At 41.7% G+C, this 17,955-nt stretch overlaps 1 protein-coding gene across 1 annotated transcript in view; it reads left to right on the top strand.

The window, feature by feature from the left end:
- The window catches only part of LOC126298404 (gamma-aminobutyric acid type B receptor subunit 2), a 1,564,981-nt gene that overhangs the window by 1,379,374 nt on the left and 167,652 nt on the right, over positions 1–17,955 (top strand). Inside the window, exons 14-16 of the mRNA XM_049989720.1 lie at positions 4,691–4,873; positions 17,472–17,577; positions 17,780–17,882. Of these exons, the coding sequence (XP_049845677.1) occupies positions 4,691–4,873; positions 17,472–17,577; positions 17,780–17,882 (392 nt within the window). The remainder of the gene's footprint in view (positions 1–4,690; positions 4,874–17,471; positions 17,578–17,779; positions 17,883–17,955) is intronic.

Below are 17,955 nucleotides of genomic sequence, written 5' to 3'. Positions count from 1 at the left end.
ATCCTTACGGGAATTGTAAAAAAAGGCAAGGATCGATGATTATTGGTCAACGAATCCGTTAATAGACACACCGATATTTCGCAAAACGATGTCCTGCAACCTATTCAGACAAATATTATCATTTTTACATTTTTCCGACAACAACAATAAATCGAATATTGCCGACCGGCTTTTCAAAGTGCAATGCGCAGCTGATTATTTTTCCAAAAAGTTTATAGAAATCTTTACTCAAAGTTAAAACATCCCAACTGATGAAGGAATGATACCGTGGCGTGGATGGTTAAATTTTAAAGTTTACAATCCGTCGAAAATTACGAAATATGGCACACTCATTCGGATGCTGTGTGATTCGAATACGGGATTCATTTCCTCATTCAAGATATATTCCGGCGCTGGACAGCCTTTAGCAAAAGCAGTGATGGAACTATTGACACCTTCTTATGTAAAGTGGCATCACCTCTACATGGATAATAATTATAACAGTGTAGATCTTGCAGAGAAGTTGTTTGAAAAGAAAATTCGAGATTGTGGAACGATACGGCAAAATAGAGGATTTCCGGAAAAACTAAAGCTCGCAAAAGTCAGTGTGTTTGAAGCTTGTCATCGACGGAAAGGTGAAATACTCGCACAGGAATGGAGAGCTTCGAAAACTAAAACGATACGAAGGATCTCTGCAATACATTATGAATGCCACTTTGACTGACACTCAAAAAAAAATATAGAAAAACCAATGATACAATAAAAAATCTGAAAGTATATTAGACTACAACAAATACATGACAGGAGTGGCTCGGGCAGACCCATATTTGAGTTATTACCCTATATACAGAAGAACTATAAAATGGTCAAAAAAGGTTTGCATGTAGCTCTTTAATTGCGCATTATTTAATGCGTTCCGTACATAGCAATATTACAATGCAGACCACAAGAGTCTCCGATTCCACGACTTTTTCTCTGATTCGTTGATAAAAGACCATATACCTGCTTCTGAGCAAAACTTGGGGGGTACCACTATATCGCGTACGTCTCATCATGATCCGGTTGACAGACTTTCCGGTCACAGAAACCAACACCAGCTAATACATATTTCCGAAACGAATAAACAAAAAAGAAGGAACTGCCATGTATGTTCCAAAAACAAAAAAGGAGAACAACAAACTTAATATGCGAGTCTTGTGGAGTTGCGTTACATCTTGGAGACTGTTTTGCTGCATATCATACGATATAGAAATACGAAGTACCAAAGACAACGCAAATAAACACATGTATGAAACAAACAAATTTTGTTTTTATTTACGAAATTTGATGAAAGTAGGGGAACAGGGTCATGAACTTATGAGAACTAACGATGAGAATAGTAAAACTTAACAATTTATAATCTCCCGATACAAGCCAAGTAATCCTAATTGGTAAAACCGGCGCCAAGCGAATACATGTGTACGAGACGTCCGGACGGCAGAGTGTTAATAAAGTTAATCAGCTCCTTGTATCATTTATATTACACATCATATCGCAACAAGTACTGCTTTTAAGTTTCATATAGGGAGGACATAATGGAGAAAGAAGTGAATTGGGCTAATATGCATCGAAACTGGTTTCATTTAATTTGAACTGTTTTATTGTTTCAAAGAAAAACTAAACTTTACATGTTAAGAGTTTACTTTCTCTCAATTAATTTTCTATGGACAAAGAAATATTTATGATGAAAGTGATTCCTTAAGCTGAATTCAAACAAACCGACCATTGTTTCATTTAACCTTGCACAATACTGGTCGGTGAGAGGAAGCGATAATTATGCATGGGTCCCAAAACGAAACATTCATTTACTTCAACGTCCACTGGTAGATTCCCACTAAATTACTGTACTTAAGCATGTACCAGATGCTGGGACACAGGAACCGATGACGGGATCTCAGACGGTTTGTACTCAAACATACTACATCTACAAACCCAATCTCGATAGCGACCATAAAAATGTGCGTAAGGCGGTTATTAAAAGAAAATGAACTTCCCATTCATATACTACTGAAATAAAATCCTAGCAGTTATTTATTCAGGCTTCAAAACAACGAACTATAAAGTAACCACCACGTGGTTGGATCATGGGCCAAAGTTAGTTCCATTCTCAAAGAAAACTATTCACATCCCAGTTGTATATCACTGCCCTTATTACAACACAGGCCATCATTTTATTGCGATTCTATCATAATAAGGGGCTGAAAGCCACAATACCAAAAATACCATTAACAAAGAAAACTTTTAAAAATACGAAATTCCACAAGAAAATTGTTCATCAACGTGCTTATTATAACACACGAACTCATTTTCTAAACCTTCTACAGTGATAGGAGACAGAGTAGGCACCACATGGTTGGCTGAAGGCCACATTAGGAAAGTGCGAGTCACAGAGGAAACTAATCAAAATTACGGAAATTCACACGCTTTTCCACAAGAAAAATGTTACAACCCACTCAGTCGTAAAAAGCTAACATGACCCCTATCAAAGTCTACAATTACAACTTGAAACTGACAAAAATGCTACATAACGACAGCGGACCCGGGTATAAAAAATTAAGAGAGCGCTCATCAGAAATCTCAACACCTTACCTTGTCCAGCCGCCAGAAAACGAGTGCCCCACACGGCTCTCTCTCTCTGTCTAATGTTTGGACTAGGCGTTGGGTGGGGGGAATAGGTACCAACTGCCCTTCACAGTACATTCAAAAATGGTGGTTCGACCACGCCATCAGGTTATCGTCTTTGCTCCCAGCATTGTCTACCCAGAAGTCTGAGTTGGCAACACAACATCAAACCATACCAGACTACCAAACACTCTGACCGTGCTGGAGCGATTTTCTAACTGTTCTCTTTTACTTGCTTTCTCATTCATACTGGATGGATGAAAGGAAGTGGGGCTGTGCAAGTACAGAACACCAATAAATGAATAGAGACAGGCGCTCACTCCACCTCCAGAGGCTCTGTGTCGAACTGTCAGAGTACCGAATCCAAATATACACAAAGCCATCTTGCTAAGGCGAATGTCACACTTAGCTTTAATGAAAGAGTTTCAGCACAACTCTTTCAACTTAACAAAAGGAAAAAAATCCTCAATAACTTACATAGATTTAAGTACAAACTTAAATGCAAAAGTTTCAAGAGCATAAATCATGACAGTATTTTACGGAAAACATTAGTCTCACATGATTAAGAAGTAGTTGAATTGCTAAGTTTTTCGCAAAAAGACCACCACGGAATACTCAACCGTTTTGCAGACCACTTAAAACATTTAAAATTATTGCCGACATTTTTGATCCTGTGGATTCATCTTCAGACACTGTTTTTCTGCTACTTAGAACTATTTCGTGCTCTACCAATTCTAGAATTGTCTTTTCTGACGAGCAGTTTACTGATAACAAATGGTTGTGTTGCCAACGGCAGTCTGCCGTTGCTGTAATTTTGAATCATACCGTATATATTTCTGACTGCGGTGGAATTTATATGTACATTCATCTGCATTACCACAATCATGGTTATTACAAACATAATGGATAAGGTTGGTATCAATTATTGTCTGTCAGCGAAATGATCATGTTAGTTTTAAAACTAATATTTTAATATTGATGCCATAAATTTACTTTCAGTTCCTTTATTCAAAGGATACCGTTACCAGTTTCGAATCGTGGTGATTCATCCTCAGACGGTTTACATGCTTTCTTTATGACATGTGGTGTGTTTGTTTAGATTAATTGTCCTAAAATATAAATAATACATAATTATAAACACGCCACACACGGATGGTTGCGTTACAGATTTTCGTTGCATGTGACTTACGTGATACGTCGGTTTCGAGTGTTTGTTTTCATAACATTCGTCCAACAGATGTAAATGCATTCCCACTGCATCCTTGTTGTTGCACACGTAAATAGTTCTCACTGAACACTTTAGATTTGTCACTGAGATGATTTCTACTACGCACCACGTGTTTTGTACATACAAAGAGATTACAAACATATGAGTATCACTGATGTTATGATATATCGTAACATTTGACGACGATGTCCAATTTTTGGAAAGGATCATATATTCATTTAAACAACTGTAATGCCTTTTACATTAGTACAGAGACGTTGAATTTTTGAGTTCATATTGCTAAATTAATTATAAAGTTTTTTATATATATTTAGAACTATATAGGTAAAATAGTATATTATTTAATTACATTTAGCATCATGAGAATTATAGTAACATATAAATTTGCTACTTGATCTGCAGATAGGTGTACTAATATTATTTCTTTTGGAGGCTGGAAACAAATTTTTGGAAATTTTTCAGAAAAGGAGTGTTAGCTAACTCTGTTTGTTCGTTAAGGATATAGTCTGTGGTGCTGCTTTTGTGTGTGTGCATTTCTAATTTTTCTACTATATTCATAGTGGCTCCTTTTTCTGCTAGATGCAAAATTTTTATGTTGTCCTCAATGTTTCCCACTGAATGGTTTTCTTCAGCAATGTGGGCTGCAAATGCTGATTTTTTCAAGTTACCAAGTCTTAGAGCATCAAGGAACTGAAAGTAAATTTGTGGCTGGTTGCTATCCTAACACCATCAACATTTGTCTTCATACAACAGCCACGGTCTCCATCATGTCATCATATGACAAAATTGCATTAATATTTTAATAGCTTTCTTATGTCTCAGCTTATAGAATTGAAAAGGAATCCCCAGGGGTCTATTGACAAACGCATACGCGCTACACTGCGCCCCATGTCAAAGAACAGAAGGGATTCTGCCGCTTCTGAACTTGAGGAGAAACTGAAGGAAGCAAAAGCAACAAATCAGAAATACAGGAAGGAACTTCTCGAACGAGAGTCAGAGCTGCAGGTAGGTGCACATACATGTTCTTTTGAACAATAATAACATTTGAGCTATGAAACCCTACAAATACTTCGAGAAATTTTTGTTTGACATACTATAATCACATATCAACTTCTAGACATCGTAATCTACAGTATTTAAGCACTAATTCACAGTGGGAATCGATCCATTTTATTCTAAAGAGTTGTATTCTTTCTTCCACAGGCTGTCCGTTGAGATCTACGAGACTTTTTTTTTACTTTGCCACTTTGAGGTCGTTATCTTCAAAAAAGAAATTAGTTCAGTTTCGGAAATAGCTTCTTGTGACGTAAGTCACTCGTGAAAAGCCCGCTTAACGGGAATGGAAATGGACATATTTAGTACTCCCTGGACTTTAAATTTTCCAGTAAAGTAAATCCGTTGACCTTCCGCACCGTTCCTACATTCAGTACGTCATGCACACCACTACTGGAGGAAATATCTGAGCGCATTCATTTGGTTCAGACCCTGAGAACTCTTCTCTGGGAACAATACTGATAAGCATTACTCAGCGAGTAACTGTACGGTTTACTGAAAAGCGGTAACATAATGTAAAAATGAAAAATTACTTGTGTCTAGGAAATGACACTCGCCCTTTCTTTACGGAAACAAGCAGTGTATAGTGATTCAGCCGTGAGTCTGTGATTCCTTTTGTCCTGCACCACTTGTTGGGCCAGTGCTTGGGAACCGTTGCCTTTTATAGGTACTTTTTCCAAGGGACAAACGATATAGATCTTTTGTTTAGTTCATAATGTCCAGAGTTCCGAGAATTATTACCAAAACTGAATTCATGAAATGAAGTTTTCCTGTTTTAAAATCCTAGAACCGCTCGGCCACAGCGGCCGAGGTTATTGTTACTATAATAATGGTACTAATCGCTGTGTCCCATAGCAAACAATCATCATCCAGCTGGAAACAGTTGGTTTTTTATGGGCACAATGTCCACGCAAACCGAAATAATAGAGCCCCCAAGCCAGAAAAACATTACAAAATAATTCAGGAACCATGGTTTCGGACGAGGAATATTCTTCAGTGTGGTCAGGCGCGTACTCAAGACCAGCGCCAGTCGCCAGCACCTCCTGCGGTGTCAGTGGGGATTTAGAGTCTATCAAATGGTTCAAATGGCTCTGAGCACTATGGGACTTAACATCTATGGTCATCAGTCCCCTAGACCTTAGAACTACTTAAACCTAACTAACCTAAGGACATCACACAACATCCAGCCATCACGAGGCAGAGAAAATCCCTGACCCCGCCGGGAATCGAACCCGGGAACCCGGGAGTGGGACGCGAGAACGCTACCGCACGACCAAGAGATGCGGGCTAGAGTCTATCAATGAAGGTTACATCGGCCAGTAAACGTTCCTGGCGCGACCGGCTAGCCGCGCGGTCTAACGCGCTGCTTCCCAAGTGGGAAGGCGTGCCGCTCCCCGGCACGAATCCGCCCGGCGGATAAGTGTCGAGGTCCGGTGTGCCGGCCAGCCTGTGGCTGGTTTTTAAGGTGGTTTTCCATCTACCTCGGCGAATGCGGGCTGATTCCCCTTATTCCGCCTCAGTTACACTATGTCGGCGATTGCTGCGCAAACACTGTCTCCACGTACGCGTACACCATAATTACTCTTCCACGCAATCATTTGGGGTTACACTCGTCTGGTATGAGACGTTCCCGGGAGGGGGGAGTTCTCCACTTTGGGCCTAACCACACAATAACGTGGGTTCGGTGTGGGGCGGCGGTGCGGTGGGTGGACTGCTGTGGCCTGTTGTTGGATTGTGAACGACTGAGGGCTACAGCGGATCGAAGCCTCTCCGTCGTTTCTAGGTCCCCGGTTTAATACACAATAGACACATAATATACAAACGTTCCTGAATTATGAACCTTTTGGTGGGCAACTATATGAGTATGTGCAATAAAACTCCATGGAGGAGCAACAGTGCGACGCGAAAGTGGTAAGTCTGACGGAATACTCTCCGAAGGCAGCTGGCTGGTACAGCCTGGAAGACTGCCCAATGTGAACTGCCTTAGCTCCGCTCTGCTTTGTTGTCCTTCTGTAGTTTGTTTATCGGACAGTTGGTGCGACCAGCGGTAATGATAAGCCTTTACCGGCGCCCTTGGTCGAGACGAGGGACTCGCGTTATTGATTTTATCGATATCCTTAGCTTGCGATGATATAAGAGTAATAAAAATTACTATTCGTATTATTGTTCGCTGAATGGCATTCGCCTCCAGTGACCACACCATTTTACAAATATCTATTATGAATATGAATAACTCTGTAGTACGGTATTTTTTTATTGTATCTTAATTCTGATGTCACTTGAAAAGAGCAGCGTAAGTGAAAATTAGGTACCAGCCAAACATGTCTGTGAGACATCATGTATCTGCATCACAGTATCACAATGTTCCAAGAGCTCCTTATAGCACATGTTATCACTGTGCTCTACTTTTCAAATACATTTTTAAAACACCTTATCTTACGGACATGAGCGGAGCGTCCATGTCTCTTGACCTGTAATTCGTTCAAATGTTCAAATGTCTGTGAAATCTTATGCGACTTAACTGCTAAGGTCATCAGTCCATAAGCCTACACACTACTTAACCTAAATTATCCTAAGGACAAACACACACACCCATGCCCGGGGGAAGACTCGAACCTCCGCCTGGACCAGCCACACAGTCCATGACTGCAGCGCCTTAGACCACTCGGCTAATCCCGCGCGGCCCTGTAATTCGTTTTCGAAATAAATGTCTAGGTTTTATTTTTGTTTGTCCTCTGAGCGACACTACAGGCAAGGAAAGACGCTGTTCGCCTATATGAGCATAATGGAAACTTGAGTCCTGAAACCCCGTCGCCACACTTTCCGTGGCTTACAAGGGGACCGTAAGAAATTCCTCGCACCGATTTGGTTCATATTGACAGGCTGTGTAGGGAACTACTAGAACTTCGACATATGTAAACAGAAAGTCACAACACTCAGCCGTTTGGTTTGAGCATTTTACGCGTGTTTATATACTTCGAATGGTCGCTAATAACCAAGGATAAGTCTGTGGATCTAATCTCGCTTCCCGTACTCTTTTCTTACTTCATTTCCACATAACTCTAATATTAGATATGCGTGGTACGTCACGAAATTGTGTGATGACTGAGAACCGCTTACGTATGTATCCCTAGTTTGTTTCGCAATAGACACACTGAAAAACCATGCATGTACAAAGATTCGGCGTTCGTTACGAGTGCTGTGTGTCGCAATAATTATTGTTACCCATGTTTATATGATCAGTATTATCCTCATTCGTACACTGCTCCATACTTGCCACACATGTAGATAAAATAATGTAAGTAAAATGACTGTACTGATTTGATTGAAAGTTCTTGTGTCTCCATTTCTTCCAATCTCATTGGGAAAACTTTTTCTCCTTTTTTGAAGATAAATACTATGTAAATAATAAATGAATGATTCAATAGAGACAGTTTTCACAGTTATAATAATTACGTGGGAAGAAAAAAAGAGAATTGCAGGAGGGGACATTACATCCATGGGCTTGGCGCTGCTGAAAATAACCGCGTAACACACTCGGTTGCGGACCTCTCGAGTACTAGTCATCATACAAAATATACACTCATCAAAAAAGTTTTCCATCATCCTAGTTCCCAGAACAGTTGAAGATAGACGTTGACTGTGGATACTGTATTACGGTCACAGTCCCTTTGACTGTTCAGAGATGTCATTAAACCCTTGCCCGCATCTTGTGGTCGTGCGGTAGGGTTCTCGCTTCCCACGCCCGGGTTCCCGGGTTCGATTCCCGGCGGGGTCAGGGATTTTCTCTGCCTCTTGATGGCTAGGTGTTGTGTGATGTCCTTAGGTTAGTTAGGTTTAAGTAGTTCTAAGTTCTAGGGGACTGATGACCACAGATGTTAAGTCCCATAGTGCTCAGAGCCATTTGAACCATTTGAACTAAACCCTCCCAAAGATGTAAACAACCATGCATGAGCAGCGCCTATTAGACAGAGTTCCAGGCATTCCACCAGGAAGGAGGTACACGGCTCGTGTTGTCTGTAGTTAACCATGCCTCGACGGTCAACACGTCGGTTCGATCGCGTCCGCATTTTTACTGTGTGCCAGGAAGGGATCTCAACCTCGGAAGTGTTCAGGGATCTCAGAGTGAACCAAAGCGATGTTGTTCGGATATGGAGGATATACAGAGAGACAGGAACTGTCGATGACATGCCTCGCTCAGGCCGCCTAACCGCCACTACTGCAGTGGATGACCACTACCTATGCTCGGAGGAACACTGACAGCAACGCCACCACGTTGAATAATGCTTTTCGTGCAGCCACAGAACGTCATGTTACGACTCAAACTGTGCACAATAGCCCGAATGATGCGCAACTTCACTCCCAACATCCTTGGCGAGGTCCATCTTTGCAACCACGACACCATTCAGCACGGTACGGATGGGCCCAACAACATGCTGAATGGACCGCTTAGTATTGGCATCACTTTCTCTTCACCAATGTGTGTCCCATATGCCTTCAACCAGACAATCGTCGGAGACGTGTATGGAGAAAACCCGGTTAGGCTGAACGCCTTAGACACACTGTCCAGCGAGTGCAGCAAGGTGGAGGTTCCCTGCTGTTTTGCGGTGGCATTATGTGGGGCCGATTACGCCGCTGGTGGTCATGAAAGGCGCCGTAACGGCTGTACGACACGTGAATGCCATCCTCCGACTGATAGTGCAATCATATCGGCAGCATAGTGGTGAGGCATTCGTCTTCATGGACGACAATTCGCGCCCACATCGTGCACATCTTGTGAATGACTTCCTTCAGGATAACGACATCGCATCGATCGACTAGAGTGCCCAGCATGTTCTCCAGACAGACCCTACCTGATATGCCTGGGATAGATTGAAAACGGCTGTTTATGGACGACGTGACTCACCAACCACTCTGAGGGATGAACGCCGAATTGCCGTTGAGGTGTGGGAAAATCTGGACCAACAGTGCCCTGAAGAACTTGTGAATAGTATGCCACGACGAATAAAGACATGCATCAATTCAAGAGGACATGCTACTGTGTACTAGAGGTACCGGAGTGTACAGCAATCTGGACCACCACCTCTGAACGTCTCACTGTATGGTGGTACAACATGCAGTGTGTGGTTTTCATGAGCAATAAAAAGGACGGAAATGATGTTTATGTTGATCTGTATTCAAATGTTTTATACAGGTTCCAGAACATTTTTTTATATGTGTATAAATACGCGTAAAATTTTCAAACTCGTTTTTCTCGAAAGCAGTCGAGAGTTTACTTTCGTTGAATGCGTAGTCGTGCCCTACACATCCTGTCAATATGAATGGAATCGGTGATAGGAAGTTCGTACGGTTTTATTGATAAGACAATCGGAATTTGGATGTGCCTTGTTCAGCTTTCTCGTCTGGATGTGTCTTATCTCGCTAAAGATTTTTTACCTTAATTTCACCAGTCACTTCATCGTCAAGGTGATTACCTAGCCACAGTTCCACAAACATTCCAACTAACACAGCACCTGCTCCTGGCTCTGACAGCCGCCATCCAGATACTGCACTTCGTGCTCTGATGTATTCTCCACACATTAAGCCGCTGAGGCACCAGCAGATATGGTGCCGGGTTCCACACAACTGCGAAACACTTTCGAAGTATGATTAGCAAGAAGGACAAGGAAATCAACTACATTTTTTCTGTCTATAACTTTATAGTTTCTATGAAGAGTGCACAGTGTCAGAAGTTAATAAAATCCAATCACGTAAATCAGCCTTAAAAGTCTTCTAGCCGGCCGTAGTGACCGAGCGGTTCTAGGCGCTACAGTCTGGAAAAGCGCGACCGCTACGTCGCAGGTTCGAATCCTGCCTCGGACATGGATGTGTGTGATGTCCTTAGGTTAGTTAGGTTTAAGTAGTTCTAAGTCCTAGGGGACTAATGACCTCAGACGTTAAGTCCCATAGTGCTCAGAGCCATTTTAACCATTTTTATAGAGTCTTATAGAGTCAAAAAAGATTTTTTGGGTGCCACAAAGTAACCAAACTTCGTTAGATGTCTCCTTTTTTTCCTCTTTACATACATGAAGTATGAAAATATCTCTTCCTTTTGTGACCGTTGTTGTTACGGTTGACAACGAATTGACGACTCTGTAAGACGCTTTTTTTTACGATATCCGCCTGAATAGCTGTGAGTGTTAAAGTGTCCCTTCGGGATCGAATCTGCACGACGGATTAACGACGAGGGATATTGTGCCCACCAGCCTATAGGTGGTTTTTAGGCGGTTTCCCATATCCACCAGGTGAATACCGGTCTGGTACCCACATCACGCCTCATTTATACGGTTCGCAAACAAATAGAAAACTTTTTTGCTCACTTTCACATAATTCTGTGCACGGAGAATTGGGGCACACGGACGGGGTAGGAGGGGGGGGGGGGGGGGCGGGGAGAGCTAACGAAGTAGCGACAGTAAGAGCGTCCGGGAACCCCTAACGTATTCTTGTTGTGGTTTTCAGTCCAGAGACTGGTTTGATGGAGCTCTCCATGCTACTCTATCCTGTGCAAAATCTTCTTCATCTCCCAGTACCTACTGCAACCTACATCCTTCTGAATCTGCTTAGTGTATTCATCTCGTGGTGTCCCTCTACGATTTTTACCCTCCACGCTGCCCTCCAGTACTAAATTGGTGATCTCTTGATGCCACAGAATATGCCCAACCAACCGATCCCTTCTTCTAGTCAAGTTGTGCACAAATTTCTCTTGTCTCCAATTCTATTTAATACCTCCTCATTAGTTATGTGATCTACCCATCTAATCTACAGCATTCTTCTGTAGCACCACATTTCATAAGCTTCTACTCTCTTCTGACTGGCCGGCCGAAGTGGCCGAGCGGTTCTAGGTGCTGCAGTCTGGAACCGCGCGACCGCCTCGGTCGCAGGTTCGAATCCTGCCTCGGGTATGGATGTGTGATGTCCTTAGGTTAGTTAGGTTTAAGTAGTTCTAAGTTCTAGGGGATTGATGACCTCCGTAGTTATGTCCATAGTGCTCAGAGCCATTTGAACCATCTTCTTGTCCAAACTATTTATCGTCCACGTTTCACTTCCATACATTGCTACATTCCATACAAATACTTTCAGAAACGACTTCATGACACTTAAATCTATACTCGATGTTAACAAATTTCTCTTCTTCAGAAACGCTTTCCTTGCCATTGCCAGTCTACATTTTACATCCTCTCTACTTCGACCATAATCAGTTATTTTGGTCCCCAAATAGCAAAACCAATTCACTGCTTTAAGCGTCTCATTTTCTAATTTAATTCCAGCAGCATCACCCGACTTAATTCGACTACATTCCATTATCCTCGTTTTGCTTTTGTTGATGTTCATCTTATATCCTCTTCTCAAGACATTGTCCATTCCGTCCAGCTGCTCTTCCAGGCTTCCATCCGGACCCAGCGCCTTATTTGTTTTCAACTCTTTAAATTGCCTTGTGCGACATAGGTACGTAGGTCTTTCAGTGCTCTGTCAAACTCTACGCGCAGTATCATATCTCCTATTTCATCTTCATCTACACTCTCTTTCATTTATATAATATTGTCCACAAGTACATCGCCCTTGTATAGACTCTCTATATACTCCTTCCACCTTTCTGCTTTCCCTTCTTTGCTTAGAGCTGGGTTTCCACCTGAGCTCTTGATATTCTGCAAGTAATTTTCTTTTCTCCCCAGGCCCTTTGCTGTTTCTGACAGAATTACAATGTCATCGGCGAACCTCAAAGTTTTTATTTCTGCTCCATGGATTTTAATTCCTACTACGAATTTTTCTTTCGTTTCCTTTACTGCTTGCTCACTATACAGATTCAATAACATCGGGGATAGGCTACTACCCTGTCTCTCTCCCTTCCCAACCACTGCTTCCCTTTAATGCCCCTCGACTCTTATAAATGCCATCTGGTTTCTGTACAAATCGTAAATAGCCCTTCGCTCGCTGTATTTTACACTTGCCACCTTCAGAATTTGAAAGTGAGTATTCCAGTCAACATTGTCAAAAGCTTTCTCTAAGTCTACAAATGCTATAAACGTAGGTTTGCCTGTCCTTAATCTATTTTCTAAGATACGTCGTAGGGTCCGTATTGCCTCACGTGTTCCAACATTTCTACGGAATCCAAACTGATCTTCCCCGAAGTCGGCCTCTACCAGTTTTTCCATTCGTCTGTAAAGAATTCGTGTTAATATTTTGCAGCCGTGGGTAATTAAACTGATAGTTCGGTAATTTCCACATCTGTATACACCTGCTTTCTTTGGGACTGGAATTATTATATTCTTCTTGAAGTCTGAGGATATTTCTCCTGTCTCATACATCTTTCTCACTAGATGGTAGAATTTTTTTAGGTCTGGCTCGCCAACGCTGTCAGTAGTTCCAATGGAATGTTGTCTACTCCCGGGGCCTTGTTTCGACTCAGGTACTCTTTGTAAAACGGAACTGGGCTTCCATCCGGACCCAGCGCCTTATTTGTTTTCAACTCTTGAAATTGCCTTGTGCGACATAGGTACGTAGGTCTTTCAGTGCTCTGTCAAACTCTACGCGCAGTATCATATCTCCTATTTCATCTTCATCTACACTCTCTTCCATTTATATAATATTGTCCACAAGTACATCGCCCTTGTATAGACTCTCTATATACTCCTTCCACCTTTCTGCTTTCCCTTCTTTGCTTAGAGCTGGGTTTCCACCTGAGCTCTTGATATTCTGCAAGTAATTTTCTTTTCTCCAGGCCCTTTGCTGTTTCTGACAGAATTACAATGTCATCGGCGAACCTCAAAGTTTTTATTTCTGCTCCATGGATTTTAATTCCTACTACGAATTTTTCTTTCGTTTCCTTTACTGCTTGCTCACTATACAGATTCAATAACATCGGGGATAGGCTACTACCCTGTCTCTCTCCCTTCCCAACCACTGCTTCCCTTTAATGCCCCTCGACTCTTATAAATGCCATCTGGTTTCTGTACAAATCGTAAATAGCCCTCCGCTCGCTGTATTTTACACTTGCCACCTTCAGAATTTGAAAGTGAGTATTCCAGTCAACATTGTCAAAAGCTTTCTCTAAGTCTACAAATGCTATAAACGTAGGTTTGCCTGTCCTTAATCTATTTTCTAAGATACGTCGTAGGGTCCGTATTGCCTCACGTGTTCCAACATTTCTACGGAATCCAAACTGATCTTCCCCGAAGTCGGCCTCTACCAGTTTTTCCATTCGTCTGTAAAGAATTCGTGTTAGTATTTTGCAGCCGTGGGTAATTAAACTGATAGTTCGGTAATTTCCACATCTGTCTACACCTGCTTTCTTTGGGACTGGAATTATTATATTCTTCTTGAAGTCTGAGGATATTTCTCCTGTCTCATACATCTTTCTCACTAGATGGTAGAATTTTTTTAGGTCTGGCTCGCCAACGCTGTCAGTAGTTCCAATGGAATGTTGTCTACTCCCGGGGCCTTGTTTCGACTCAGGTACTCTTTGTAAAACGGAACTGGGCTTCCATCCGGACCCAGCGCCTTATTTGTTTTCAACTCTTGAAATTGCCTTGTGCGACATAGGTACGTAGGTCTTTCAGTGCTCTGTCAAACTCTACGCGCAGTATCATATCTCCTATTTCATCTTCATCTACACTCTCTTCCATTTATATAATATTGTCCACAAGTACATCGCCCTTGTATAGACTCTCTATATACTCCTTCCACCTTTCTGCTTTCCCTTCTTTGCTTAGAGCTGGGTTTCCACCTGAGCTCTTGATATTCTGCAAGTAATTTTCTTTTCTCCAAAGGTCTCTTTAATAATCCTATAGGCAGTATCTATCTTACCCCTAGTGATATGCGCCTCTACATCCTTACATTTGTGCTCTAGCCATCCCTGCTTAGCCATTTTGCACTTCCTGTCGATCTCATTTTTGAGACGTTTGTATTCCTTTTTGCCTGCTTCATTTACTGCATTTTTATATTTTCTCCTTTCATCAATTAAATTCAATATTTCTTCTGTTACCCAAGGATTTCTACTAGTCCTCATCTTTTTACCTACTTGATCATCTGCTACGTTCACTATTTCATCTCTCAAAGCTACCCATTCTTCTTCTACTGTGTTTCTTTCCCCCATTCTTGTCAATCGTTCCCTAATACTCTCCCTGAAGCTTTCTACAACCTCTGGCTCTTTCAGTTTATCCAGGTCCCATCTCCTCAAATTCCCACCTTTTTGCAGTTTCTTCAGGTTTAATCTACAGTTCATAACCAATATATTGTGGTCAGAGTGCACATCTGCCCCTGGAAATGTCTTACAATGTAAAATCTGGTTACTGAATCTCTGTCTTACCATTATATAATATACCTTCTAGTATCTCCAGGCTTCTTCCATGTATACAACCTTCTTTTATGATTTTTGAACCTCGTGTTAGCTATGAATAAGTTATGCTCTGTGCAAAGTTCTACCAGGCGGCTTCCTCTTTCATTCCTTACCCCCATTCCAAATTCACCTACAACGTTTCCTTCTCTTCCTTTCCCTTCTATCAAGTTCTATTACATTTTCGTCTCCCTTCACCATCTGAATAATTTCTTTTATCTCATCATACGTTTTATCAATCTCTTCGTAATTTGTAGAGCTAGTTGGCATATATACTTGTGCTACTGTGGTAGGCGTGGGCTTCGTATCTATCTTGGCCACAATAATGCGTTCACTACGCTGTTTGTAGTAGCTTACCCGCATCCCTATTTTCCTATTCATTATTAAACCTACTCCTGCATCACCCCTATTTTATTTTGTATTTATAACCCTTTATTTACCTGACCAGAAGTCTTGTTCCTCCTGCCCCCGAACGTCACTAATTCCCACTATATCTAACTTTAACCTATCCATTTCCCTTTTTAAATTTTCTAAGCTACCTGCCCGATTAAGGGATCTGACATTCCACGCTCCGATCCGTAGAACACCAGTTTTCTTTCTCCTGATAACAACGTCCTCCTGAGTAGTTCCCGCCCGGAGATCCGAATGTGGGACTATTTTACCTCCGGAATATTTTACCCAAGAGGACGTCATCATCATTTAACCATACAGTAAAGCTGCATGCCCTCGGGAAAAATTACGGCTGTAGTTTCCCCTTGCTTTCAGCCGTTCGCAGTATCAGCACAGCGAGGCCGTTTTGGTTAGTGTTAGAAGGCCAGATCAGTCAATCATCCAGACTGTTACCCCTGCAGATACTGAAAAGGCTGCTGCCCCTCTTCAGGATCCACACGTTTGTCTGGCCTCTCAACAGATGTCCCTCCGTTGTGGTTGCACCTACGGTACGGCTATCTGTATCGCTGAGGCACGCAAGCCTCCCCACCAACGGCAAGGTCCAAGGTTCATGCGGGGGATCCATAACTTAAGCATACCAAATCCGTTAGTAACCATGCCAAACCTGAGCCAGTCCGAGGCAGAGGCACCATAAAGAGAAGATTGTTTTTCACGCTATCTAGATAAAGGGAAAATTGTCTACGAGAACGTTAAGAAGTTTTTGTGTGGAATGTTTTAAGCGTGAGTCGCATGAAATAACGAAGGTTTCCGATTGCAGCAACAATTTCGGCATACCTTTACGTAACTACTTTCGTCTTGGATGAAAAGTTTCAGTTATCAGATGCATTGACTCTCCCCCAACAGAAACTCCAAGAGCAACCCTTCAATTAGGGTATATATTTTAATTCTGTACAGGTGACACCCTCTAGTATTCCCCACACACTAAGCAAAATTTATTAATTTGTGGTAACATCTTATGGGACCATACTGCTTAGGCCATCGGTCCCTAAGCTTACAGACTACTTAATCTAACCTAAACTGACTTACGCTATGGACAACAAACACCCATGCCCGAGGGTGGACTGGAACCCCAGACGGGGTTGGAGCCGCGTGGACCGTGACAAGACGCCTAAGACCGCACGGCTACCCCTCGCGGTCACACTAAGCCACCGAGGCACCGGCAGATGTGGCGTCGGGTCCCACAAAACTGCGAAATACCATCGAAGTATCTTTAGCAAGAAAAACAAAGAAATCAACTACATTTATTCTATCTAGAACTTCATAGTGTTCCTTGAGAGGGACTACGCTCCTTGTATAACATGTCAAGTTTAATCTTGCCCACGTAACCTAAAAATTGTAACACCACGCAAAATTAGATTGGAGTCCATTTAGTTGTTCTTGCATGTACTTAGAACCAATGAAGTCCTTATCTACCCGGGAACAATAACTTGTGTTTGATGGATATTTGTGGATTATTTCCACTTAAGATCAGCAAGCAATTTGAAAGCCTCAGATGTTACCAATCATCTCTTATTATTTTGGTGCATGTAGTCGAGTATAAGGCTAACTATAGCTAAAGAGTTTTCTGTTTTACAGCATAGATATTCCTGAAGCATTTTCAAGAAAAAGGTCATTGTCACAAACCCGCCCAAAGAGTACCTTAGGCCAGCTGTATTCTTCTTCATACGGTGAATAAGTCTGCAAAAACTATAATTAAGAGCTACATTAAAAGTTTATTTTCAATTTCAGATGCTTGTGCGGAGACTGGGTGATGAAGGGAAGGATATTCTTGATTCTGAGGTCAACATGGACCGTTTAGTTGTTCCTAGACATGACATACTAATGAAGAAAGAAGGTAAATTCGTTCACCTCTACTTTGACTTTCCTCTAAATGCTCTGAAATTTTTACTTACAAATACGATAATATCCGCACAATTTATCAACGCACGTAAAAAATACAATCATTAAAGACTGTTTCTAATTCTATTATCAGTTCTGACGTAGAATATGGTTCCTTGTAATAATTCTTTTTATATGTTTCGCTTAATTCTTTGCAGCGCCTTCCGGCACGGAAACCACAGAAATCAGCTCATTGTGCTCACTGAACTCGTCTCAGGATGGTGAATACGTTAATTTGACTGTCGAAAACATGGCGCTAAGGTATCTTATCTCATTATTATGTTCTTCTTATCATTTAATGTTAACATGCCTTGCTTTATATTTAAGATATTGA

This window comes from Schistocerca gregaria, chromosome X (assembly GCF_023897955.1).
Source record: "Schistocerca gregaria isolate iqSchGreg1 chromosome X, iqSchGreg1.2, whole genome shotgun sequence".
NCBI classification, from domain to species: Eukaryota; Metazoa; Arthropoda; class Insecta; order Orthoptera; family Acrididae; genus Schistocerca; species Schistocerca gregaria.
Note: the sequence above shows the minus strand (reverse complement) of the source record. Positions and strands in the feature narration are given on the sequence as shown.